We start from the raw sequence: 27968 nt of genomic DNA, 5'->3' as shown, positions 1-27968 counted from the left end.
CTGCTCAGGGCTGCGCGCCCCGTGTATATCGTGAGGCCACGCCTCTCTCCCGGGCGTGGCCCACCCCCACTTGGTGTGCGGGGTGATGTCACCACGTCAGTGCTTTCGTGTCCGCCACAATAACATCGATTCCCTCGTCACAGAACTACAGGTTTGCCACAGCTGACATTCATCTCGCAGTGCCAGCGCGCGAAGTTAGGTATGCAACATGGCGCCAGTATTTCAGTTGGCCAGGCTCTCAATATACACGGCACTGGGGCCACCCAGGTGGAGGTATGCTCCCTGCTGAGTGCCGTTCTAGTTCGGATTGTATTTCCACCTTCTCACCAATTTAATGCTCACACGTATTTTGTAAACGATCTGATGTGACAATGCAACACTAATGTTTATTTAAGTTTCCAAAATCCACGTACACTCGTGAAATAATAATAATGGAATGATCTTTGTAGGATTATTGTGGGGTTTGGTAAGAACTAGGAAGCACGTAGCACGTTGATTACACCGCTTGGGCCTCGTGTGCATGAGGCGGCGCCATGCCTAACCGTTGTGTTTTACAAGCGCAGACCGAAGGACACTTCGACGGGAAGCAAGACTCGACCAGATTGAAAAAAGATGACCAATGGCACGCAAAGGAAGGAGGGGAGGGAGAAGAACGAATGATCAAACCGGATCGCGATCCCAAACTGTACAGGTTTGTACTGTACGGAACCCCTTTCGCACGTCATATTAATCTTATGTGAGATTCGTACAATATTGTCACCCTCGATGGTTTAAAAGGCATCGGTGGGATGCGGAGTGAATGTTAAACAATATGACATCGAAGTTCTTATCTGTGTCTTCGGAGGGAAGCACAAAACTAGTTCACAAACTGTTGGTTGAAGTCGTGTGTGTGTGTGTGTGTGTGTGTGTGTGTGTGTGTGTGTGTGTGTGTGTGTGTGTGTGTGTGTGTGTGTGTGTGTGTGTGTGTGTGTGTGTGTGTGTGTGTGTGTGTGTGTGTGTGTGTGTGTGTGTGTGTGTGTGTGTGTGTGTGTGTGTGTGTACGTACGTACGTACTAGCTTGGCTCGCTGCGCTCGCCTCACCAAGCGTCGTTACTGAGGAACGGGCATATTTTAGCTGAGGATAATGACTGTACCTGAGTTGCTGTGTTGTCATGATTTACACCAATCGTAATACAAACAATTACTTTGCACAAATGTATTTGTTGTGTTTGTGATATTACATTTTTATAGGCAATTTAGGTTGAACATTTAGGTTGAATGTGTTTTTCTCAAGAAAGAACCCCTCTGCACATACATAGGGGAGGGGTATGTGCAGACTGGAAGTTTGGGACTATTACACCTCACCACCACGTAATTCAAAACACCTCACCACTAGGTAATTCAAAACACCTCACCACCAAGTAATTCAAAACACCGCACCACCATAAAACACATAATAAAAACCTCACCACCACGTAATTCAAAACACCTCACCACCACGTAATTCAAAACACCTCACCACCAAGTAATTCAAAACACCTAACCACCACGTAATTCAAAACACCTCACCACCACGTAATTCAAAACACCTCACCACTAGGTAATTCAAAACACCTCACCACCAAGTAATTCAAAACACCGCACCACCATAAAACACATAATAAAAACCTCACCACCACGTAATTCAAAACACCTCACCACCACGTAATTCAAAACACCTCACCACCAAGTAATTCAAAACACCTAACCACCACGTAATTCAAAACACCTCACCACCACGTAATTCAAAACACCTCACCACCATAAAACACGTAATAAAAACACCTCACAGCCATAAAACACGTAATAAAAACACCTCACAGCCATAAAACACGTAATAAAAACACCTCACAGCCATAAAACACGTAATAAAAACACCTCACAGCCATAAAACACGTAATAAAAACACCTCACAGCCATAAAACACGTAAAAAAAACACACCACCACAAAATTAAAAACACATCACAGCCATAAAACACGTAATAAAAACACCTCACCACCACAAAATTAAAAACGCCTCACAGCCATAAAACACGTAATGAAAACACCTCACCACCACGAAATTAAAAACACCTCACAGCCATAAAACACGTAATAAAAACACCTCACCACCACGAAATTAAAAACACCTCACAGCCATAAAACACGTAATAAAAACACCTCACCACCACAAAATTAAAAACACATCACAGCCATAAAACACGTAAAAAAACACCTCACAGCCAAGAAATTAAAAACACCTCACCACCACGAAATTAAAAACACCTCACAGCCATAAAATACGGAATAAAAACACCTCGCAGCCATAAAACACGTAATAAAAACACCTCACCACCACAAAATTAAAAACACCTCACAGCCATAAAACACGTAAAAAAACCACCTCACAGCCACGAAATTAAAAACACCTCACCACCATGTCATTTAAAAACACCTCACCACCAAGTAATTCAAAACAACTCGCCACCACGTTATTCAAAACGCCTCACCACCACGTAATTATAAATACCTCACCACCACGTAAATAAAAACAACTCACCACCAAGTAATTTAAAAACACCACCATGTGATTTAAAAACACCTCACCACCACGTCATTTAAAAACACCTCACCACCACGTCATTTAAAAACACCTCACCACCACATAATTCAAAATACCTCACAGCCATAAAACATGTAATAAAACACCTCACAGCCACGAAATTAAAAACACCTCACCACCACGTCATTTAAAAACACCTCACAGCCATAAAACGTAATAAAAACACCTTACCACCACGAAATTGAAAACACCTCACAGCCATAAAACACGTAAAAAAAACACCTCATATCCTCGAAATTAAAAACACCTCACCACCACGTCATTTAAAAACACCTCACCACCAAGTAATTCAAAACACCTCACCACCACGTAATTCAAAACACCTCACCACCACGTAATTATAAATACCTCACCACCACGTAAATCAAAACACCTCACCACCATGTGAGTTAAAAACACCTCACCACCATGTGATTTAAAAACACCTCACCACCATGTGATTTAAAAACACCTCACCACCATGTGATTTAAAAACACCTCACCACCATGTGATTTAAAAACACCTCACCACCACATCATTCAAAAGACCTCACCACCACGTGATTCAAAACCACCACAACGTTATTAAAAACACTTCACAACCACGGAAACAAAAGTTTGAGGGAGTCGTTAAGTGTCAACACAGACACTGCCCAGATGTGTAGATATATAGATAAATGACTGTACCCGAGTTGCCGTTTTGTCATGGTTTAAACCAATCATAATTCAAACAATTATTTTGCACAAATGTATTTGTAATATACGTGATATCACATTTTATAAACAATTGAAGTTGAAAAAAAAGAATTTTGCCAAAAAAATTCCAAAAAAATAAATAAATAAAAATTGGAAATTTTTTCAAAAAAAATACCCTTCGGACATACCGACGGGAGAGATATGTGCATACCAGAAGTTTGGTACGATTTCACAGAAGTTTGAGAAAGCAGTTCAGTGACAAGAAAACACAACACAACACAGGACAGACGCTGCACAGATATATATATAGATATTGTTGCGGATTTGAGAATCCTGTGTTTTTTTTTTTTTTATTGTTGTAAGTGTAATGAATCTTGTTGTAAATATCACCCTCCGTAGTGTAAAGGTCAAAGGTCGTCCTCCTAGTTAGTCCATATACATACACGTAGCAAATCATATACCCTCTTAAATAGTTATTTCTTTATTATGTGTATTAGTTTAAGGCTGTGTCTTCCATTAATCGACACTGCATTGCACCGAATTCAAATAAGGTAGATTCCCTTTCATTCCCAAAGCCCCCATTCCCAAAGCCTCGATTGCCAACTGCATTCGCCCTCCATTAAACACGCGGTCGGTTCGGAGAAGAAAGGCATGGCCCCCACCTCATCATGAAGAGTGGAGCCCCGAACGACCAACCAAGGCTCAGGGGTATGGCTTGAGAGGGTGTGGCCTATATAACCCGCGGCGGGACGCCCCCACACCAGATGAGTCCTTGGAGAGCACGCGACGCACCCCACCTGAGACAAGTTGAGGAAGGAGATGATTGAGGGAAAGAGAAGCACGCATGAGCTTGGAAACCACCGCAGCTCTGAAACCACCGCAGCTTTGAGGCCACCGCAGTTTTGACCACGGCAGCTTTGAGCGGTGACGGCAGTTGCAGCCCCGAAGCAACGTCGCCATAGGAGAGACGGTTGAGGAGAGTCGGCGGCTGCTCAACTCGAGCCGCGATCATCCCAACCACCCGGATCCTTCCCGCCTCGTGATCCCACCTCCTCGTCCGTCCAGCGATTCCTCTGCTCCAGCTGAACCTTCCTCTCCTTCCCGCCATTCGTTCCTGCCTTCATCCCCCCGTGTAAGTCCGATTGTCGTCCGTCTTTTATGTTGTCCTGGGGTTAAGTAAGACTGTTTAGTATAAGCTAGAAATTGCTCTGTGTCCTTCTGGTCCTTCCATCCTTTCTGTCTTTATTTTCTTATCTTTCCTTCTCCTTGGTTCTTTTGATTGTGTAAATAATAGTGAGTAATAAATCATATTTGTATTTCCTACCTTCATTCTTCTTCTTCATGCTCGTCCGGTCGTCTTTGTGATTTCCCAATTGAAAACCTGTGGCGCGATTTTGGCCAACGTTTCAGGATCGGGTTTAGTCTCTGCTAATGGTTCGTGCCGCGGTTGCTAAACCGCTCGGCAATTAACATCTGTCCGCGGTCGCGAACGAGGATGCGCCCCTGCCTCTCCGGAGGGAGCTGTGCAGCTTCAGGACTCACGTCGGTCAGTCACAAACAAGGGGATTAATCCCCCCTTCTTAAGGGGAAGAAGGCCGACGGAGAGATCCGCAACAATATATATATATAGATAAATTGTTGCGGTTTTGAGAACCCACACTTGTAAATATGACATTAAAGGGTTAAAGGTTGCACCCCATAGTTAGGCCACAAGCAACACATAGGTCATCATAGGACTTCAGTTATTTCATTAGTATGTGTATAGGTAAGGCCATGTTTCCAATAGTTGAATCTGCGTTGTGTCAATCAAATAAGGAGTAGGCCCCGTTCCATTCATTTTGCAGCCTCCCTCTCCAAGCGACGCCATTAGGCGCGCCCTCCTGTCTGTGCCCCACGGCCCTCCCAATTGTTACGCGCCTTGCCAGCAGCGTTCGCTACCTCGTTGGGCTTCCGCCCAAACGCTGCCATAAGCCACAAGGTGACGCCCGGAAAAAGGGGGCGGAACGCCAGGAAGAAGGTGTGGCCACGTCAACCCACCATCAGGGCGTGGCGGGTAAGCGATGCCCAGCCAACCAGGGCTGAGGTAGGATCGCCTGATAGGCGTGGCTTTTGGGCTCGCGTAGCAATCGCTGCTTGACTTATAAAAGCGAGCGCAAAGCCCTTTTTACAGGACTAATGCGCTTGATTGGTTGTGAGAGGACTGCGCGTAGAGGACTGTCGTGATTGCAAGAGAACTGGTCGGGAGAGCGCTCATAAGGGAGGACTGTGAGGACTGCAAGGAAGCGCGCTGATTAAGAGGACATTGGAGAGGGGGCGTTTGGCGTGAATAGTACGCATATTACGTATGCAGCACACCAGCCTTCCCCCCGCTATATAAATTGTCCGTTCGCGTTCCACTATACGCGAAGCTGCCTGCCGGGTTTCGTCCATTGGACCGGAGCCTGGATCGGAACCTGGACGCGTTGGTGACCATCAACCATCTACAATCCCCGTGTGAGTGTCTGAGACGGGCCCGTTTGTCCTGGGGTACTAAGAATAAGACTGTTTAAGGCTGCCCGGTGTGCTTCTTCTTCCTCTTCCAACCTGTACATTTCTTTCGTTTCCTCTTCTCCTCCTTGTACATTGTTAATAAACCAATCTTTGTTCTTCCTTTTTTCTGGGTTTCCTCTCCATCCGATCGCATCAGTCTTTTCTCCATTGGGTAAACGTGGCACGACCGGAACCGCCATAATTTGGTTTAGTCCCTGTTAACAGCCCGAATCGCGGCTCGCTTCGCTCGGCGTGTCCACTAACGCCGTGGTTCGGGCAGGAGTTATTTCCCTGCTTCACGGTCGGTGTTAGTAATTAGGTATTCGGACTAAGTCGACCGATAACCCAACCTAATACCGACCGGAAGGAGCGTATATCTTCCAGGACTCGGGTCGGCCAGATAAAAAGACCAGGGGATTAACCCCCCCTTAATAAGGGGAGAGCCGACGTCCGAGATCCGCAACAATTGGTGTCAGGAGTGGGATTTGGACCCAAACCAAATTTCTTAAATTTTGGATAAATTTGGTCAAAATTACGAGCGGCCGAAATTTTATTACCATCTAAATTGAATCGTGCCACGGATAGCCAAGGTGATCGGATGCCGGTGGGGGTAAACGAGGAGGTAGAAGAGGAGTTAGAGGCAACCCAGGACCCCCGGGAAGAAGTGGAACAATTGGGAGAGATGGAGGAGGAAAGGAATGAGGGTGCGGCAGTGGGGGTTGCAGGCGCACAAAATGGCGGTGCCTCACACGTGACGAGGGCCGCACCCGCTGCGCAGATGGGAGGGATGAATATGCAGGACCTCATTGCGCAGCTGCAGGCAGCCATACAAATGGGGTTGGGAAACCAAATTGAGGGATGGAAAAATGATATGGGCAACCAAATTGGGGGATTGAGAGACGGGTTAAGTAATTTGGAAAATAGAATGGGGGAGCACGTGGGAAATCAAATTGGGGGATTGAGAAATGATATGGGAAGTCAAATTGGGGGGCTAGAGAGCAAATTAGGGGGCCAGTTGGAGGACGTGGGTGGCCAGGCCCGAGAAATAAACGAGGGGTTGGCGAGGGAGAAAGCCAGGTATGAGATAAAGCAGATGGGGAAGGACAGAGACCGCAGATCGAGCGGAAAGGTTGCGGGCGTACGCGACGAGGTAGCGCGACTTGAGCATGTGGGAAGCGAGCCAGAGCGAGGCACAGGTAACTGAACCGGGAAAGAAATAGCAACACAGGGTGTGAAAAACCCGGCGGCCGCCGAATTGGACAGGGCAAATTCATATGCACCGGCGTCCGGCGGTCGTCGAGGAAAAAGAAAATGAAATAATTATAGTCAAAATTGAAATTGGAGAGACGGCAGAGATAGGAATTAAATCAGAGAAAGTGATGGAATGCGCGCAAAGTTTGGATTCACATCGTGATGTCGTGCTGCATAACCAAATGGAAAGTTTGCAGGTGGTGGAGGAGCGAAGAAGAGGAAGTGCCAAGGTGAGTAGGGTGGTGTATGGCGCGAAATGGTTTGGCGCGAAAGGATTTTTCACGCGCTTGGGATCCAGACGTCACCCGGGCGCTTGTGGAAGGTCCGTGGAGAGGTGTATGAAAGAGAATGGCACGCGTGTGAGGAAAAAGTGTGGGCCGAGGCGTGAGTGTGAAACAGAGTATGGGAGTGAGAGTGAGAGTGACACAGAGGGTGAGATGGATGGACAGAGTGTGCGAGGATGCACTCCTGTGTTGGTTGTGGAGCGTGTGCGGGGATGCACACCAGAGCACGTGATTGGGTGTGCAGTGGGAGATTGCACACCTGTGGGTAGGTGTGCGCTGATTGGGTGGATGCAAAAGTGCACACCCGTGGTGGTTATGGAGTACGTAACGGGGGAGAGTGCACGGGAGGAGTGCATGGAAGGAAGGTGTGTAACAGAGTGTGCGAGGAGAATGAGTGCGCCTGGGTGGTATGCACGAGTGAGCACGGTGGCAGAATTAACGAAATGTGTGAGTTGTATGAGAGGCGTTGGAGCGCCGCATTTTGTGAGTGAAGAAAGGAACGCGTGGTGTGAGAATGCGAGTCGAGCATCGACGCTGAGCGGGGCAGCGCTTAGGCCGACGTGCAGCTGACGCGAGCTCTCGGGGCGTGGTGCGCGTTGTGTGCTGTGGGGGCTGGCGGGGATCGTTGCCGCGTCGCTCCTGCATGGAGCGCCGTGCACGATTTGGGCCGGGTCCCGCCCTGTTTGGTCGGTGTAGCGACGAGCGGCACGATTCCGGGGGAGAAAGGCCGGGTCGGACCTTCGCCCCCTGGCGGGGGCGGTGCTCCAACCGGGGAGGTTGGGTCATCGGGCCGGAGACCGCAAGGCTCTGCGCCGGGATGGACCTTGGAGCCTCGGCCCGAGTATGCCTCCTCCCCAGAATCGAAAATGCCGGACAGACCCAACCTACAGGAGACTGACCATCCGCATGCATTGTTCGGCTTTTCGAAGTCGAGCTGCAAAAATGCATTCCTGCACCGAGAGGCTCAGAGTAGTGGACAAATGGCGATAGTGATGTAGAGGGATGGTAAATCTACCATCCCTTCATTGGGCACATGAGCAGTAGTTTTATGGGGTTTGGCGGTGCAAACTAGCCAGGGAGGGCTAGGATAATGTTAGGATCTAGAGATGACCATAGGTGACCGAGATTTAAGTAGTGACATTGTACAAGTAGTGGGGACGTAGTCAGATTAGATGGATACGTAAATTGTAAAATTGTAATTAGATTGTTTGTACTTATTTTTTCCACATGCGAAATTTGCATTTATGTTTATTTGAATTATACAATGGACTACAAAATGTAAATGTTTCATGATATTTGTTATATTATATCACCTTTATCTATCGATATTGTTGAAATGAAGATCAAATAGCTGTATGTTGAAATATGTTGAAAAAGTCAAAACTTTACATGGGGTGTACTTACTTTTCACGTGACTGTATGTATGTATGTATGGATGTAATATGTATGTATGTTCCCTCAAACGTACAGTAATCAGAGCTGAGGATCTGGTCACATGACAGGGGTGATGTGATGTCATTACGGCGGTATGACGGCTGACTCGACACACTGCCATTTTGATTATTATGCTGTTCAGGCCGGACATATCGTTGAACCTGTCGTGTATCACAATCTGCATCCTCTGCCTTCACGGTTTTCATTCAGTGTGAAACAAACAAACACGTGAAACACATGAAGTAAAACACGTGAAAATAAGGATCTTTTATAACACTCGATTGTTATCGTGGCTGTGGTTGTTGTTGTTTGTGGGTTATTTCTGTATAGTTTTATATATTTTTCTATTGCTTCGGAAAATATCACTACTGTATGTTTAATTTTGTATGCTGTTCCGTGTCCTTCTAAAGGGTTTCTACTGTCGCAGAATAATAAATGTTTCCGTTCAAACTGCTGTGTGAATAAACCATACATTAGCGCTTCTTCCATTAGCGCCCCTTCCAATCAAACTCACAAAGAGGCTTTAATAACTGGTAAATTCGTCATTAAACAAACGATTTTTTTTACCGCATAGATGTTTGGTTCCTGTGTTTACAGCGTTTGTCTCTCCGTATGTATGTACGTCCCTCACATATTTATCCTACATATTGGGCGAGTTTTATAGCCGGCAATTACGCTTCTGAAAGGTAGAATGTAATGCCACTTGGCTTTGCCAGTTATGTTTCTTTCAACACCCTTAAGGGAACGTTCATATATTACGTCATATAACTGTTTGGGGTAAATTATCCCACTTGATGATTGGGGGGGAACTGAAATTATGACAACAGGGTGATGATATATGATGGGGGGTGGGGGTGGTGCATGACACCCAGATCATATATAATTAAAACTTTGACTAAGGGATCTTCAAACATTGAAGCATTTCTTATGACTACCTCCAACCACACTAAGCCTAGTGTTGGCTTAACAGTTAGGGTGGAGGACTTGGGATCCTAGGGTCCTTAGGTCAAATCCTGGTCAGCTGCTGAATTAACAACAGGTGGTGTTGACTCAGCCTGTCATCCTTCCGAGGTCGGCAAAATGAGTACCAACTCACTGGGTCTTCCCTCAATGAGGTTGGTGGCAGGATTTGCACCCCAGCCACCGTAAAACACCTCATTCTGTAACACAGTGGTATGTGTTGGGATGGTGCTGAGGTCACTTTGATAGTGTTGACTAACTGACAAACATATAGATAAACCATGTGATGTCTCAATGCAATCTCTTCACTTCCATGGTGACCTACAGCTTAGAGACTTGGAGTACTTCAAAATAATTTATTGCTAACTGGTATCTCCACCCAGGTCATACTATCCTCTTCAACTAAAGTGTCAAACAAGCCAGGCTACACCGCTATTAGACTTCCGGTCTTGTTTAATAGTGCTTTAAATGTGCGTTTTCCAATCCGCCCTTTACTGGAACCACCTTTAGAACCACCTTTAGAGGCTTTTTTTCCCCGCAGAGCAGGGGTTGGCCTTTTTTGGGCACCGTGGTCCCCTTTTTGAAGCAATGTTTTATGGCCAGATGCCCTTCCTGCTGCCAACCCTGTTAGTCGCCTTTTGCGACACACAGGGAATTACCAGTGAACTGGTACTCAAACTTTACTGGTTGTAAGGGGCGGAGAAATAATCACGAATCGTGACGAAGTCACCCAACAGCAAAATCCCGCCCCCTCGCATCTTCAGCAACAAAGTCCAGGCCCGACACCACTCATAGAACTCACAAAGGAAAGCACCTATAGGGGAATTGAGCCCAAACGGTTATCTCGAGAACCACGTAACTGCGGAAGCTCAAACCGGGCTTGAAACGTGCGCATCCGAATATTATACAACATTTTTTTTTTTCGGTTCGATTCGGCCAAAGAATAGCAGAGATAATTGCAATTAAGTGAGCCGTGACGTCACGGAACGCGCCGCCGGTAATTATATGATAATTTATGATAATCTATGCAGCACGACATGGTCCTCACGTCACACAAGGCGCCTTTGCGGCGCAAAACAAAACATTTCCCTGTCGCCATTACTATCGTTTTGAGCGCACGGTTCAGCCCTTCAAGAAAAAGTTTATTTTGTAAAAATCGAGCCACGCGTTCAAAAGATATGACCGGTTTTGTTCTCCGGCACGTCGGCGCTCGAATCGAATCGAGTTAAAACGAACACGGTCGTTGTCGGGTCCGTCTGAGACAACCACCGCGCCTAGAACGCTGGGACCGGTCTCGTTGGATAGGCCTGGATCAGATCTCGAAACGCTGGAAGCTGCACCTCTCTGTGATAATCTTGTGGACCATGACAAGAGATCGTGCGACACCATCGCAACGGCTTCCAGCACTTCCGCATTCGACCATTTCGTGAACACCGTACGCCCCGCCCATCAAAGCGCGTACGTAAGATTACGTAAGCATGCACGTGACCTTGCGCTCCAGCGCGACCATTTGCGCATGCGCGGTTTTCAGCGTTCAGGTGCTTCAAGTTCAAGTTCAAGTGTTCAAGTTCTGCGTTCAAGTTCAAGTTCAGCGTTCAAGTTCAAGTGCTTCGGCAAACGACTGTCGCACCACCTGCGCATGCGCAGGGTTGCCGGGATTGACGCATTAGAATGTTTGGTGCTGTGCGAGAAGGAAATGGCTGTCATGGTCACAAGTGGTCTCGAAATTTGCGCATTTAAATGCCCTACACGATGCCGTTTATTTCGTCAAAATCCATCCAGCGGATCTGAAGTTATATGAAGAAATTCATTTACGTCGTGACGTCATCACGCGATTGTCGAATGCAGACGTCTTTTCGGGAATTAAATAAAGATGGAAATGAATCATGTCCGCGATCTGCGCATGCGCGGTTTTCTCAGCCGCTTTTCAGTGGCATCGCAGTGCAGCCCATCTGCGCATGCGCCAGCTATTGATAAATTGGGTCGCCACGGCAAAATCCAAGATGGCCGCCAACATGTATGTCTGAACCTTGCAACCTGCATATCTTGAAAAATAAGCGAAGTAGAAACTTCTAACTTGGTGTGTGCGTGTATCTAGGCACGAGGAAGAACGCTATCGAAAATTGGGTCGCCATGTCAAAATCCAAGATGGCCGCCACCATATATATATCTGACCTTGTGAGCGGAATATCTTGAAAAATAAGCGAAGTACCAAGTTCTAATTTGGTGTGTGGGTGTATCTAGGCACACGGAAGAAAGCTGTCGAAAATTGGGTCGCCACGTCAAAATCCAAGATGGCCGCCACCATATATATCTCTGACCTTGCAACCTGCATATCTTGAGAAATAAGCGAAGTACCAACTTCTAATTTGGTGTGTGGGTGTACCTAGGCACAAGGAACAACGCTATCGAAAATTGGGTCGCCACGTCAAAATCCAAGATGGCCACCACCATATATATGTCTGAACATTGTGAGTGGAATATCTTGAAAAATAGGCAAAGCACCAACTTCTAATTCAGTGCGTGGGTGTACCGAGGCATAAGGAAGAAGGCTATCGTAAATTGGGTCGCCACGTCAAAATCCAAGATGGCCGCCACCATATCTATGTCTGAACCTCGTGAGCGGAATATCTTGAAAAATAAGCAAAGAACCAACTTCTAATTTGGTGCGTGGGTGTATCTAGGCATAAGGAAGAACGCCGTTGAAAATCGGGTCGCCACGTCAACTCCAAGATGGCCGCCACCATATATACGTCTGAACCTCGTGAGCGGAATATCTCGAAAAATAAGCAAAGTACCGCCTTCTAATTCGGTGCGTGGGTGTATCTCGGCATAAGGAAGAACGCCGTCGTAAATCGGGTCGCCACGTCAAAACCCAAGACGGCCACCGCCACGTAAGTCTGAACCTCGTGAGCGAAATATCATATCGTAGCGAACCCTTCGAAAAAAAAACCGACTTTTCCATTTTCGGGTCTCCGTCCGAAGCCACGCTCCTGCCTTTACGGCCCGGAGGTTTCACCGGAGGGCGTAAAGGCAGGCACAGGGAAAAGCAAAGGCGCGCGTGTTTTTGGCGGGGCGACCACGCGCCGCACCACGCCTCGCACCACGAGCACGCACCGGCGGACCTCTCCGGCGCCGCACCCCACGAAACCCGCGCTCGCCCCGGCTCGGCGCAGAAGAGCACGGACCGTCAGTCCGGGCGTCGGTGAATGCGCGGCCTCGAGCCCCCACGTGTTTTTGTCCCCTAATACAATAAGCTAACGACACCCTCGGTGACCACGAGGTCGAGTCCCTACTATCATCGATGGTCGAAATGAATGTTTTTGAGATTCCAAGTTTTAAAAAAAGAAATGTTTTTCAGCGACACATCCATACGTACGCGATGGAAGCACATCGATTTTTGTGATCCCGCACAAAAACCAGCACGTACGTCATGCCATAAATAACGTATAACGAGGAAGGGACCAACACACACCATGCCACACCACGTAACACTGGCAGAGGCATTTTATTGTTTATCGCATCATACGCTGCATCCATAAATATGTACCCATCGCAAGTTCGTTTTGTGGAATCGAAGCACGTATACGCACACGTAACGACGTTCCATCCACGGTCTATCGCATGATACCACACCATATACCATAGGTCTTTTTAAAAGCACATTAGCCTTTCGTGTGGAGTGGATAATTTTTTTTTTTTAAATAACAAAACAGCATTTCGGGTTCACTAAATATAACTACGTTTTTTAACGTTTCCATTTTCAGCACACACACACCACAAGCACAAGCCAAGCACAATCGTCTTTAGCGTCCCTCACAAGGACCAAGCCCTATGTTCGATTTTTTTGTCACGCGCGTCGGTGGGCACCCACCCGGTTTTCCACACGGGCACACGTGGGCACGCGTCGAGTGTCTTTTGTGACACCCCCGGGGCCTGTCGCCCCCATTAGGACTCCCCCCAGGAGTGATTTCAGGCCCTTTCCTGGGCCCACACACACCACAACATTCCCTATGTTACTTGTGTCGTGTCTTCTGGATAATCCATAATATCAAGCAGTACTACACGGTCCTTTGGAGGGGATTTTAATCCTGCTGTCCTATCAAGCAGTTGCTGATGTATGTTAACAAGACCATGGTCGTTTTCAAAAAGAGTCGGCCATTGTGGTCCGGTACCTGGCTAAACTCAAAGTTCCTGCCCAAACCTGCCCAAACCAGCAGGCTGAATGAATAATTATTGAATACCGGGCAAATTTGAATTTGCTAGTCTAGTACACCCGCTCACTATGGGAGCAGCAGAGGGAGTCATGTTATTATATTTTTTATTATTGCCAATTATTATTACTTTTCCAATACGTCAGATCAGGTCATTGAAAGGATCAGAACATGCATGACATTATACCATGTCATTATACCATATCAGGTCATTGAAAGGATCAGAACATGCATGACATTATAACATGCATGACATAACGTGTTATATCAGGTCATTGAAAAAGGATCAGAATATGCATGACATTATAACATGTTAGATCAGGTCATTGAATGGATCAGAACATGCATGACATTATAACATGTTAGATCAGGTGATTGAAAAGATCAGAACATGCATGCCATTATAACATGTTAGATCAGGTCATTGAAAGGATCAGAACATGCATGACATTATAACATGTTATATCAGGTCATTGAAAGGATCAGAACATGCATGACATTATAACATGTTAGATCAGGTCATTGAAAGGATCAGAACATGCATGATATTATACCACGTTATATCAGGTCATTGAAAGGATCAGACAGACCATTCATGACATTATAACATGTTAGATCAGGCCATTAAAAGGATTAGAACATGCATGACATTATAACATGTTAGATCAGGTCATTGAAAGGATCAGAACGTGCATGACATAACATGTTGGATCAGGTCATTGAAAATATATCATTAATATTATGCCATTATCATAAGTGTTGTTATAACCCTCGCCAGAGGAGAGGGTATTGCATTTGAGTCTGTTTGTTTGTCTGTCTGTTTGTCCGCACAGAATAAATATGATTTTCTCTGCAACCGTTGGTCCGATTGACAGGAAATTTTCACCATAGGTGCAACTCAACCTGTAGAATTTTTAAATTATAATTATGATGTCATAGATCACGTGGTACGGGTGCCATCTTGGAAAAACCGAAAAACTTTGCACCTGTATATCTCGGAAAGAGCCGTTTAGAAAAAATTGAAACATGGCTCATTGTAAAGAACTCTCCATGGGGAATAAAATATGTTAATGATGATGTCATAGGTGCCTCCATTATGACATCATAAATCGACAAGTACAAAACGTCATCTGATCAAGATGAAATTTCTTGAGCATAATCTAGGAATAAATTAGTTTAGAAAAAAAATAATGATGATGTCATCGGTCATGTGGTTCGGCCGCCATATTTTTTTCAACACATAAGCCTTAAAAAACACTGAAAATACGTCCTGGCGAGGGTTTGCAATCTCTGATTGCTCTTTTTCTTGTTACCTTTGTAATGAGAAGTGGCTTTGGAAAAACACCACAAAAAACACCTTGGAAGAACTCCACGTTAGCGGCAGGAAGGATCATGTTATTAATCCTTGTGGGGTATATAGAATACAGTAGATCTACGATCAGATGAGTTCAGCGACGTAATAAGCATTGAGTGATGTCCAGATTCCTCCAACTTTCTTTGTTTATTGTTATAAACAGCATTAGTGACTGTTTAAAAAGTTAATCATACGTGTTTGTGGTTTATAATATTTTTTACTTCTGGTGGATGTTGTTGGCCTGTTGCTCCCACTAAAACGCCATTATAAGCTATTTATAAACGTTGACACGACGTTTGATCAAGGAGGAAAACCCCCTTGAGGAGGTGGGACATTATTAGTATTAATATTAGTTCGGCAGCTTAGCAATTTTTGGGGGAACGACTTTACAAAAGTACCATTTTTATTTTAGTGGTTCATTGGACCATATGCAATAGAATTAGGATCAGAGGCAAGACATATACAGTGTTTTTCATCTTTTTATTGGACAAAAACGAAAAATCGCACTTTTGCGCAAATACGACTCGCACAGCATAATATCGAGCAATACATTTATGCAAATAAATCATCAGCCATTGGAGTTAGACTAAAATCGTAAATACATAAATTGCTGGACAAATGACCTTGAACAACATGTTGTCTGTTCTAAAGCTATATTGTCACAACATCCTTGTAGTTGCGTACATGTTAGATATATGAGAGGTGCGCGAGTCACAAGTACAACACATTTGTATAAACACTCGGTATTATATTACTAATTATTATTACATGGAAGCGTAAGATTTATTATGCAGGCATGCATAAGTTTTACAAATAACACTGCATGTAATGAAATAAAAGTTAGCCTCCTTGTTGAAAATATATACTTAATATTTTTGTCATTGAACATTCTAGATTGGTTATGAAAGGAACGAGTCACTTTTCACATTTACAACTACATAGTTCTGTGCAGCTCCAGCCTGCCTTCTTACACGAACATCTGGCAGTGCAGCCAGTGGTAGCCTTGCAGTTGCATTTCACCAGTTCGGCACATGCATTGGATGCTGTATATTTCTGTATATTAAGAACACTGTATATTTCTTGCCTCCGGTCCTAAATCTATTGTATATGGTCTAATGGACCACCAAAATAAAAATGGCGCTTTTGTCAAGCCATTCCCCATTTTCGATAAATATGCTGCTAAGCTGCCTGACTATATATGTTTTGTAATAACATTAATATCATGCTATTGTGATTCGTTTTGTTATTAGAAGCATCCTTGCAAAAACGCCACGATAAAACGAACTTAACACGAATATACACCTCAACACGCAACCCATTGATGGCAATGGTGTGGAAAACCCGCTCGGGGGAGAAAACCCCCTTGAGTAGGGGGGGGGGGGAGGGGGGAAATGAATGCGCTACAACCTTCATTGTGTGACCTTTAGTCCTCCTGTCAAGTTTAGTTGAGATTGGATAAGTAACGTATCGTCGTCAAAAAAATCATCAGACAGACACCATTTTGCGTATTTTAATATGATGATGGATGGATTCCTTCTAGTTGTCTATCGTGTTTTTCCTCTTTAGGGTTATCTCTCTCACCAATGGCCTCTCCGTTTGCCTTGTGTCCGACCCTCGTTGCTCATCCTTGGCTAAAGAGGAGCACTTTGATGACAATTTCAATGACGTTGATAGTGCTGATGAAGATTCGGAAGATGACGATGATGAGTCTGATGGTGAAGATTGTGAAGATGGCGAGAGTGGTGACAGTGAGATGGAAGAGGGAAATAAACGTCGTCGTCACCCATCAGAGAGGCAGGTAAGTCTTCTGCTTGTTTAATTTTCATCGAAATATAAAAGGAGACTAGAACTGCCACTTTAAAACTGCTGGCAGTGATGACCGGTTTACTCGCACCCACTTTTGATACAACCCCACTTTTGATACAACCCCACTTTTGATACAACCCCACTTTTGATACAACCCCACTTTTGATACAACCCCACTTTTCATACAACCCCACTTTTCATACAACCCCACTTTCATTGGACATGCTTTGACACAACCCCCTTGGATACAACCCCGACACACACACACACACATACACACACACATCCCCCCTACCCCCTCCCACACACACACCCACACCCCTCCCCCCACACGCACACCCCTCCAAACACACACACACACACACACACATCCCCCCACCCCTAACCCCACACACACACATCCCTCCCCCCACACACACACACACACACACACATCCCCACACACACACACACACACACACACACACCACACACACATACACACACACATCCCCCCTACCCCCACCTACACACACACATCCCTCCACCCCCACACACACACACATCCCCCCTACACACACACACACACACACACACACACACACACACACACACCCCACCCCCAACACACACACACACACATATCCACACACACACACACAAACACGCGCACACCCCTCCCCCCACACGCAAACACATATCCAGACAAACGCACATCCCCCTCCCCCCACCCCCCAATACACATCCCCCACACACATCCCCCGACACACAACCCCCCCCCCCCCCACACACACACACACACATCCCCACACACACACACATTCCCCCTACCCCCCACCCACATACACACACACAAACACATGCACACATCCCCCCACCCCAACACACACACACACACACACACACACACACACACACACACACACACACACACACACACACACACACACACACACACACACCGCACCCTAACACACACACATACACACACACACACACACACACACACACACACACATCCCCCCACCCCTAACACAAACACACGTACACATCCCCCCACCCCCCCCCCAACCCTAACACACATGCACACACACAAACACACCCACACCCCTCCCCCACATGCACACCCCTCCACACGTACACACACACACACACACCCCACCTCGACATATACACACACACACACACACACACACACACACACACACACACACACACACACACACACACACATATACACACACACCCATACACCCACACACAAACACCCCCACACCCCTCCCCCCACACGCACACCCCTCCACACAAACACACACACATCCCCCCGGCCCCCACCCCATCCATTAAAAAAAATATTTTCGTTTAATTAACGATATCTGCCACCCGTCGAAGAACGTCATGCCGTGGCATGACGTCATCCGTGGCCCGTGCCGTATGTCAGCGGAAGAACGAAGTATCCCGTCGATCGAACTTGGTCAAATTTTTCATGATTGTCACCAAATTTGTTGTGGTATTTTGTTAACTCATCCGAGGCAATACGACAATCGAAATCCGATTTGAAATCGGAGCCAAATTGACGCCGTAAGATCTGCCTGCACGTGTGGATATTTTACCTGTGGAAGAATCACTTTGGAAATGCGACCCATTTAAAATGTTAGATTTTGAATAACTTCGTCATTTTAAATCGGATTTCCACAAAATAAAGGTCACCATTGCTTGCAGATACCTCTCTTTCTCCTTAAATTTGAAGACAGGATGAACTTCAAAGCGAGAAATAAGGCGAGGCGGCGGAGAGTTTTACAATGTTATTTTCCAATGTAAATGACAATATCGTGTAGTTTTACGAAAATTCATCAGAATTTGCCCAGATTTGTTGCATTCGAATGTTAACACCCTCTAGCGACTGCCAAATCCGAAGACAATTTAATTTCGAGCTACCCTTAGCTCGTGAGGTGGTTATGTCACATGGCCTGGTCAAAAAAAAGTGTTGTGGTTCTTCTTCTTCAGGCAATAACAACTTCTAGTTTCCAGACCGTACATCCAATCATCTTGAGATTTTGCACACTTGTTACTCTTCATGACTTCTACTACAGTTTGAAGTTTCACGTCGATCAATAAAGCGATTCAAGAGATATCCATTAAAAAATTTTTTTTTTCGTTTAATTAACGATATCTGCCAAACCACGTGACCTATCGCAAATTCTAAAATGACGTTTTAGTAGACTCACATGCTGAACAGATCTGTTAATTTTCTCCTCGATTGGATCAAAAATGAGGGAGGAGCTAGGTTTTAAAGGTTCATGCTTAAAAACGTCATAACTCTGAAACCATGTGTCGGATGATGTCGTGCTCGCTGACTTTTTTGTTCGTCATGGGTATGCGATTCTGCTTGCAAAGTTTGGCCTCGATCTGTTCAGCCGTTGCAGAGAAAAAGGGGTTTTCGTGTTTTCACGAAAAACAATATGGCGGCTGAACCACGTGACCTGCGACGTCATAATTACCATTAAAATATTCTACAGACCGAGTCCCTCCTGTGGTGAAAATTTTTATCTCAATCGGCCCTATTATTGCAGAGAAAATGTTTTTTAAAGGAAATTAAAACTTAAAATGGCAATAGCACTCGGAGACGTGGCCTGGAAGGACAAAATGGTGTGTTTCTTCTTCTTTCAACAATAAAGACTTATAGCTTCGAGACGGTACATCCAATCATCCTGAAATTTTGCACACTTGTTCCCCTTGATGAGAGCGACATTGCATTAAAATTCAAGTCGATCCATGCAGTGGTTCAAGAGTTACAAGCTTTTTAAAATTTAACTTCCATTATTTATTGCGGCCAAACCATGTGACTTATCAAAACGTCTCAAGTAACGATGAAACATCCCCCCATGAGGAACATTTGTGTAAAGTTTCCACTCGATATCTCCACAAATTATGGAGGTGATTCCATTTCTAGTTTGAGCTTTAAAACGTCATAACTCTGAAACCATGTGTCGGACTGACTTTTTTGTTCGTCATGGGTATGCGAATACGCATGCCAAGTTTGGGCTCGATCCGTTCAGCCGTTGCGGAGAAAAAGGGTTTTTTGTGTTTTTTTCACGGAAAACAAGATGGCGGCCGAACCATGTGACGTATGACTTCGAAAATTTTTGCATTCTGAGTTTTTTTTAACTAAGCATCTGGGAAAAAAATCCCATTTTCGGGGGAGAAAATTTTTTGTTTGACGAATTCTTACCTCTTAACGTTAGCATTTTTAATATACTCGATACACATGTCTTTTGTTCCCATTGAAGAGTTCTTTAGAATGAGCCATTCCTCAAATTTTTCCATTGAGCCGTTGCGGAGATACAGAGGGGAAAAGTTGAATTTGTTTTACAAGATGGCGCCCACACCACGTGACCTATGACGTCATAATTAGCATGAAAAAATTATCGGAGCCGAGACGATCATTTGATGAAAATTTCCTGTCAATCCGACCAGCGGTTGCTGAGAACATTAATTATGAAGTTTTCGGAGGTGCAAAATAGGGCGGAAGAATAATAAGAAAAACTCTAGCAGTAATAATAGGTTACTCTCCATTTCATGGAGAGTAAACCTAATGAGTTTCTCCATCCATAAAACTTTATTCATAACACTTTAAGAGATTCTGCTCTCTTAAAGTAATGCAAATATTCTGCTCACAAATAGGTATGCAGTATGTTTGTGAAGTACAACATGCTGTCTTTTGATTAAATCTATCAGTGAAGTATCAGTATCAGTATCAATGAACGATCAGAGACATGCCTCGTGTTCTCTTAAACAACTTCTCCTGTGTCTTCCATTGACATATTCCCATTATCTCCTTACGCTTCGTAATTCAAAATGTCATTAAACATGGTGCTTTATTATCCCCCCATCTGTGTTTAAATTAAACCAACTATATTTGTATTTTTTTTTTGTATACTGAATCGAGGCTCGTGAAAGAGCTAACATTTATTTCACAAACAAATCAACCAGACAAACAAAATATATAAAAAGAGGGAGCGGAAGACAAGATGGGGAGAGAAGGGGAAGCACACAAACATAACATTTGAGAGCAGGGAGATGTGTGGGAGGGAGAGGGCTTGGGGGGAGGATGCGTGGGAAGGGGGGGGGGGGGGGGAAGGTGGGAGAAGTATAAAACACAAGGACACCAAGGACTTCCTGGACAGAAGTTGGTATTTCAAAAAAGTGGATTTGGGGTGAAATTAGTGGGGGTAGAAAAGATCAAGGATTTGGATGGGGGAAGATAAGAGATGGTGGTGAACATGGTATCTACTTCGTTGTGGATTTTTTGAGGTTCGATCACAACTCCATAATTATTAAATTATTGGTTGGGAATATAATATGTACACCAAAACGTTGACACGCAAATTGAATTAATAAGCGCTTTTAACTCCGAGCTTACAGCCTTATGCCAATACGCAATTTTGCCGCACTCTCGAACATTATATGGAATTGTGTCTGTCTGTGTTTTTTTTTTTTTTCTATCAGATTCTGCTTTCTTCCTGACACTCGTCTTTCCTTGTTCCAGTCGGCAGCTGCGCTATGTGTGGCTGTTGGAAGCTTCAGTGATCCTCCAGAAGTTCAAGGACTTGCTCACCTGCTGGAGCACAGTCAGTGTACACTCATTTTCCACCTGTCTTGGAACTTTCTGTGATTTCTTGTTTTTTTAATTTAATTTTTTTTTGCCTTTCTTGATACCACTTTCCCCAACATCTGTGTTTAAATTAAACCCACTGTATTTGTAAGCCCTATCTACTTCGTTGTGGTTTTTGAGGATCGATCACAACTCCATCATTATTAAATTATTCGTTGGGAATATAATAAGTGCACCAAAACATTGACACACAAATTAAATTAATAGCCGTAATTATCTCTCAATTGCGGCCGTAGGCCAACACGCAATTTTGCCACACATTTGAGCATTCCATAGAGTCGTGTCTGTCTATTTTTTGGGGGGGGGGGTTTTTCTAGCAAAACTAATTGTATAATCGACTTAAAATTGTGAAAATATAATATTATGGAATTAAGGTGTACAGCAATTGGTAGATTTGATAGCGTTTTGAGCTGTTCTTCCTCTTTGTTTGTACGCAGCACAAGGCTGCGGGATAGCATCATTGGCTGAGGGTACTGCTGTTTCCGCTGATGCAATGCTTTCTGCTGCTTATGGCAGGAATTTGGGATTTGGCCATGGTGGTGGAGATAGCTCACCTACTCTTCATGAAGGGCACCATGGGTTCTTTAACGTCCAACAACGGACACTGGCAGACAAGATGCCGGTTTAACGTACATATGAGGGACGTCACACACATTGATGAATCAACCTGCCTGTGAAGCACCGGGATGACAATTTATAGCTGGATCAGGATTCAAACACAGGCTAGACAACTTAGAGGCGATCCTTTCAGCCGTTTTGAGAGGTTTTCCATTGCCTTGGAAAATGAGGAGAAGCAGATGTTTCGGATGTTAATCCTTCGTCGGAGTGTCCAAGGAAAATACTTCACCATGAAGGCGTGTTCATCCTCGTATAAACAGATTTTTATGTATGCATTCCGGTTAATAATTTGGATGCTCATCAATTCACTTATCAAATCCCTACTATGGCATTTTTGCAATTTTGGTTGATGTTTACAGTGCCTCCAGAAAGTATTCACACCCCTTGACTTTTTTCACATTTTGTTGTGTTCGAGCCTGAATTTAAAATAGATTAAATTGAGATTTTTTGTCACTGATCCACACATAATACCCCATAATGTCAAAGTGGAATTTTATTTTTTATTTTTACAAAATAATTAAAAATGAAAAGCAGAAATGTCTGGAGTCAATAAGTATTCAACCTCTTTGCTATGACACTCCAAATTGAGCTCAGGTGCATCCAATTTCCTTTATCATCCTTGAGATATCTCCACAACTTGATTGGAGTCCACCTGTGGCCAATTCGATTGATTGGACATGACTGAAAGAAGCGCACCTTTCTATATGAGATCCAACAGCTGACAGTGCGTGTCAGGGCAGAAACTCTACCATAAAGTCCAAGGAACTGTCCATATAACTCCGAGATACAAATGTGAGGAGGCATATATCTGAGGAAGGGTATAAAACAATTTCTAGTGTTGAAAGTTCCCAAGAGCAAAGTGAGCTCCATCATTAGGAAAAGGAAAGAATACGGAACTACCCAGACTCTTCCTAGAGCTGGCCGTTCGACCAAACTGAGCAAACGGGCAAGAAGGATCTTGGTCAGGGAGGTGAACAAGAACCCAATCACCACTGTGACAGAATTACAGAGTTCCTTGGCTGAGATGGAAGAATCTGCTGGAAGGCCAACAGTCTCCACAGAACTTCACAAATCTAGGTTTTATGCGAGAGTGGCCAGATGGAAGAAAAAGGAGACATGGCAACACTCCGAAGAAAAAGGCACATGGCAGCATGCCTGGAGTTTGCAAAAAGGCACGTGAAAGACTGAGAGCATGAGGAAAAATATTCTGTGGTCTGATGAGATGAAAACTGAATTATTTGGCTTGAATGCAAAACTCTACATCTGGCGGAAACCAAGCAGAGTTCATCACCCACATAACATCGTTCCTACCATGCAGCATGGTGGTGGCAGCATCATACTACGGGGATGCTTTTCAGCAGCAGGGACTGGGAGACTTGTAAGGATAGATGGAACAATGAATGGAGCCAAATACAGGCAATTCCTGGAGGAGAACCTGCTTCAGAGTGCTAAAGGCCTTAGACTGCAGCGAAGATTTAAGTTCCAACAGGACAATGACACCAAGCATACAGCCAAAGCAACACTGGAATGGCTTCAGAACAAGAACGTTAAACTGCTTGAGTGGCCCAGCTAAAGCCCAGACTTGAATCCCATTGAGAATCTGTGGAAAGACTTGTAGAATGCTGTTCACCGACACTCCCCATCCAACTTGACTAGAGCTTGAGCAAAACTGCAAGGAAGAATGGGAAAACTCCCCAAATCCAGATGTGCAAACCTGAGGCAGGCATAACCAAGAAGACTCAATGTTGTAATCACTGCCAAAGGTGATTCTATGAAGTATTGACTTAGGGGGTTGAATACTTATGTAAATTAGATATTTCTGTATTTCATTTTCAATTAATTTGTAAAAATTTATATAAAACTACAACAATGTGACTGTGTCGCCAATATTCCTCCGCATAGTCCCACAACGGGTAGATGCAATCACTCTGCATATGCATGGGTAGGGAGGGGATCACGTTTGTGAAGTTTCGTGTTGATCGGATAAGGTTCGTTTTTCTATCCAAGATTGCTGCCAAACCATGTGACCTATGACATCATCGTTTTCAAACTATATGCAGCAGTGCTGTTAGAAGATATTTGTAAAATTTTGCATCGATAGGTTGAGCGGTTTCAGAGGTATAATTATTTAATATGTTCCTTCAATCCAATATGGCAGCCAAACCATGACTTATAATGTCATAAATTTAATATTGTCATACAAATGGGTCATAGATCATGTGCATGCAATTTCAGATTTTTAGGTTAAGGAATTGGATTAAAACATTTTTGTCTGGTATACCATTTCACCTATGATGTCATCATTATCATTCTTTTGTTCCCCATTGGGAGTACTTGACGATGTGCCAAGTTTCAAATTTTTCCATTCAGTGGTTTCCAGAAATAATTTTTCAATTATTTGCTTTTAATCCAAGATGGCTGCCATACCACGTGACCCATGACGTCACAATTATCATCAAAACATTCTGCATGGGTGTCACTCCTACTCTGAAAGTTTCCTCTCAATCGGACATATGGTTGCTGAGAAAAACAAGGTTTAGCCCGTATGGACGGACGGACGGACGGACAACCCGAGCTCAATGGAATACTGCTCTCCCCTCTGGGCTGGTGCTCCTGCCTCGCACCTAGCTCGTCTTCGCGCTGTTGAAACCAAAGCGTTCAGAATCATTGGAATCTCCTGCGATGAAGCTAACTCCGAGGGCCTTTCACTCACTCACCGCAGGCAGGTTGGTGGTCTTTCCGTCTTCTACCGACTCCTCTCTGGCCTTGCCGCAGCTCTCTCTGGGCTCTGTCCCCCAAATATTCCTACAGGTCGCACAAGATCTGCCTGCAACCCTCTTATGGTTAAACTGCCAAAATCAAGACTCTCTGCTCACCTTCACTCCTTCATTCCTCTTTTCTCCCGCCTCTGGAACAAACTCCCTCACTCTCTTCAATTCCACTCCTCCCTCCAGGTCTTTAAAACGGCTGTTCACCACCATCTCTTGTCTTCCCCCATCCAAAACTTTGATCTTTTCTACCCCCGCTAATTTCACCCCAAATCCACTTTTTTGAAATCCCAACTTCTTTCCTGGAAGTCCTTGGTGTCCTTGTGTTTTATACTTCTCCCACCCCCCCCCCCCCTCTTCCCACGCCTCCTCCCCCCAAGTCCTCTCCCTCCCACACATCTCCCGATGTCCCTGCTCTCAAATGTTGTGTTTGTGTGCTTCCCCTTCTCTCCCCATCTTGACTACCGCTCCCTCTTTTTATCTGTTTTGTTTGTCTGTTTGATTTGTTTGTGTGATAAATGTTAGCTCTTTCACGAGCCTCGATTCTGTATACAAAAAAACACAACAACAACAACAAAAAAAAACAAAAAAAAAACAAAAAAACAAACAAACAAACAAACAACAACATAATGCCTCCGGCGACTGTCGGCGGAGGCATAAAAATCCATCTGACATGGGTTATTATTTGTCGATCAGTGACAAAAAAAACTCATTTTATTTCATTTTAAATTCAGGCTGTAACAAAACAAAAAGTGAAAAAAGTTAAGGGGTGTGAATACTTTTTGAAGGCACTATATATGAATGACTATATATAGTTCTATATATAATGACTATAGATTAATACACTATATAATATATATAGTTCATGTTCATGTAATTAATAGGAAGGATAGATGTGCTTGGCTATCTCCGACTGTCATTGCATGCGTCCAAGCATTGGATATTGTGGACATGCCTTTCATGCCATTTAACAGGTCTGTGCAACAATGAGAGCAACCGGACGTGAAGTTGGCTGTCTAAATGCAAACATTCACCGATCGACATGAATGTTTCTGAATTTTGTTTTTTGAAGAGGAATACTCGTACGCTGTTGTGCGCCTGTGGCTTAGTCAAATTATAAAATCCTTCTCTGGATAAATGAGGGGAGGGTAGGGTTAGCATTATTGCTGTGCCCCCAGAAATGCCGCAACTCAGAAGCCACATGCGTTGCACATGCATGAATCATTTGTCCAAAATTGTTGTTTTTGCAAAATCAATTGGCAGATTTTGAGATGTTTTGGCATTCACCATATTATAATTGTGTTTTTTTGATGTGATGCTTAATGTATTTTTTGCTGTTTTCTTCTATTTAGTGGTGTTTATGGGTAACTCTCGTTACCCCAGTGAGAACGGCTTTGATGCATTTCTGAAGCGCCACGGTGGCACAGATAATGCTTTTACTGACACGCACATGACCACATTCATTCTCGGGTGTCCTCGCCGTTCTTTTGCTCGAGCTTTGCACAGGTGAGAAAACAAGGAGCATGAAGTATTATTGAGTGCGCCAATTTACTTTTGAACTTGCTTGAAAATTTATTTTGTGTAAAGCCCTTGGCATTTTATACTAATGCAAATGCAACAACTTTATTTTCTATTGATGGCAAGACCAACACCTTTACGTAAACTAGCGTGACTCGGTGCGCTCCGCGTGCCTCACCACACGTCATTTCAGAGGGATAGGCATCTTTGACCATGTCTGCTTTCTCAGGGAGTGAGGGATGGTGGGAATTGTGGGTGGGGGAATGGTGGAGGGGGGATGGGGTGGATTGTGGGTGAGAGCGGCCAAAATTGGGTATTCAGGGACTTTTGGGCCTTTGGGGTATTTTGGTTACTTTCTTTAAGGGTCTTTAAGGGTCTTTTTGATCTTCGGGGTGTTTTGGGTCTTCAAGGTATTTTGGGTCTTCAGGGTATTTTGGGTCTTCAGGGTATTTTGGGTCTTTCGGGTCTTCATGATATTTAAGGGTCTTCTGGTTATTTTGGGTCTTTAATGATATTTTCAGTATTTGTGGTATTTTAGGTCTTTGGCATCTTTAAGGGTATTTTCTGTAGTTTGAGCCTTTGGGGTCTTTTGGGTCTTCAGGGTGTTTTTGGGTCTTCAGGGTGTTTTGGGTCTTCAGGGTGTTTTGGGTCTTCAGGGTGTTTTGGGTCTTCAGGGTGTTTTGGGTCTTCAGGGTGTTTTGGGTCTTCAGGGTGTTTTGGGTCTTCATGGTGTTTTGGGTCTTCAGGGTGTTTTGGGTCTTCAGGGTGTTTTGGGTCTTCAGGGTGTTTTGGGTCTTCAGGGTGTTTTGGGTCTTCAGGGTGTTTTGGGTCTTCAGGGTGTTTTGGGTCTTCAGGGTGTTTTGGGTCTTCAGGGTGTTTTGGGTCTTCAGGGTGTTTTGGGTCTTCAGGGTGTTTTGGGTCTTCAGGGTGTTTTGGGTCTTCAGGGTGTTTTGGGTCTTCAGGGTGTTTTTGGGTCTTCAGGGTGTTTTGGGTCTTCAGGGTGTTTTGGGTCTTCAGGGTGTTTTGGGTCTTCAGGGTGTTTTGGGTCTTCAGGGTGTTTTGGGTCTTCAGGGTGTTTTGGGTCTTCAGGGAGTTTTGGGTCTTCAGGGTGTTTTGGGTCTTCATGGTGTTTTGGGTCTTCAGGGTCTTTTGGATCCTCTGGCCCTTTAAAGGTATTTTGGGTATTTGGGGGTGTTTTGGGTGTTTTGGGTCTTCTGGATATTTTGGGTCTTCAGGGTCTTTTGGATCCTCTGGCCCTTTAAGGGTATTTTAGGTCTTTGGG

At 44.5% G+C, this 27968-nt stretch overlaps 1 protein-coding gene across 2 annotated transcripts in view; it reads left to right on the top strand.

Annotated features, from left to right (window-relative positions):
- Window positions 1–453: 453 nt before the first annotated feature.
- The window catches only part of NRDC (nardilysin convertase), a 189807-nt gene continuing 162292 nt past the window's right edge, over window positions 454–27968 (top strand). Inside the window, exons 1-4 of one of the 2 annotated variants that reach the window (XM_068111994.2) lie at window positions 454–691; window positions 16889–17120; window positions 21657–21738; window positions 26521–26674. In XM_068111994.2, coding sequence (XP_067968095.2) covers window positions 534–691; window positions 16889–17120; window positions 21657–21738; window positions 26521–26674 — 626 coding nt within the window. In that variant the 5' untranslated portion in view covers window positions 454–533. Of the gene's footprint in view, window positions 692–16888; window positions 17121–21616; window positions 21739–26520; window positions 26675–27968 lie in introns of both variants that reach the window. The other variant, XM_078772235.1, reaches the window with a different exon arrangement.

This window comes from Myxine glutinosa, chromosome 1 (genome assembly GCF_964187855.1).
Source record: "Myxine glutinosa chromosome 1, kmMyxGlut1.1, whole genome shotgun sequence".
NCBI classification, from domain to species: Eukaryota; Metazoa; Chordata; class Myxini; order Myxiniformes; family Myxinidae; genus Myxine; species Myxine glutinosa.
The sequence above is the reverse complement of the archived record's forward strand: the minus strand, read 5'-3'. Positions and strand labels throughout refer to the sequence as shown.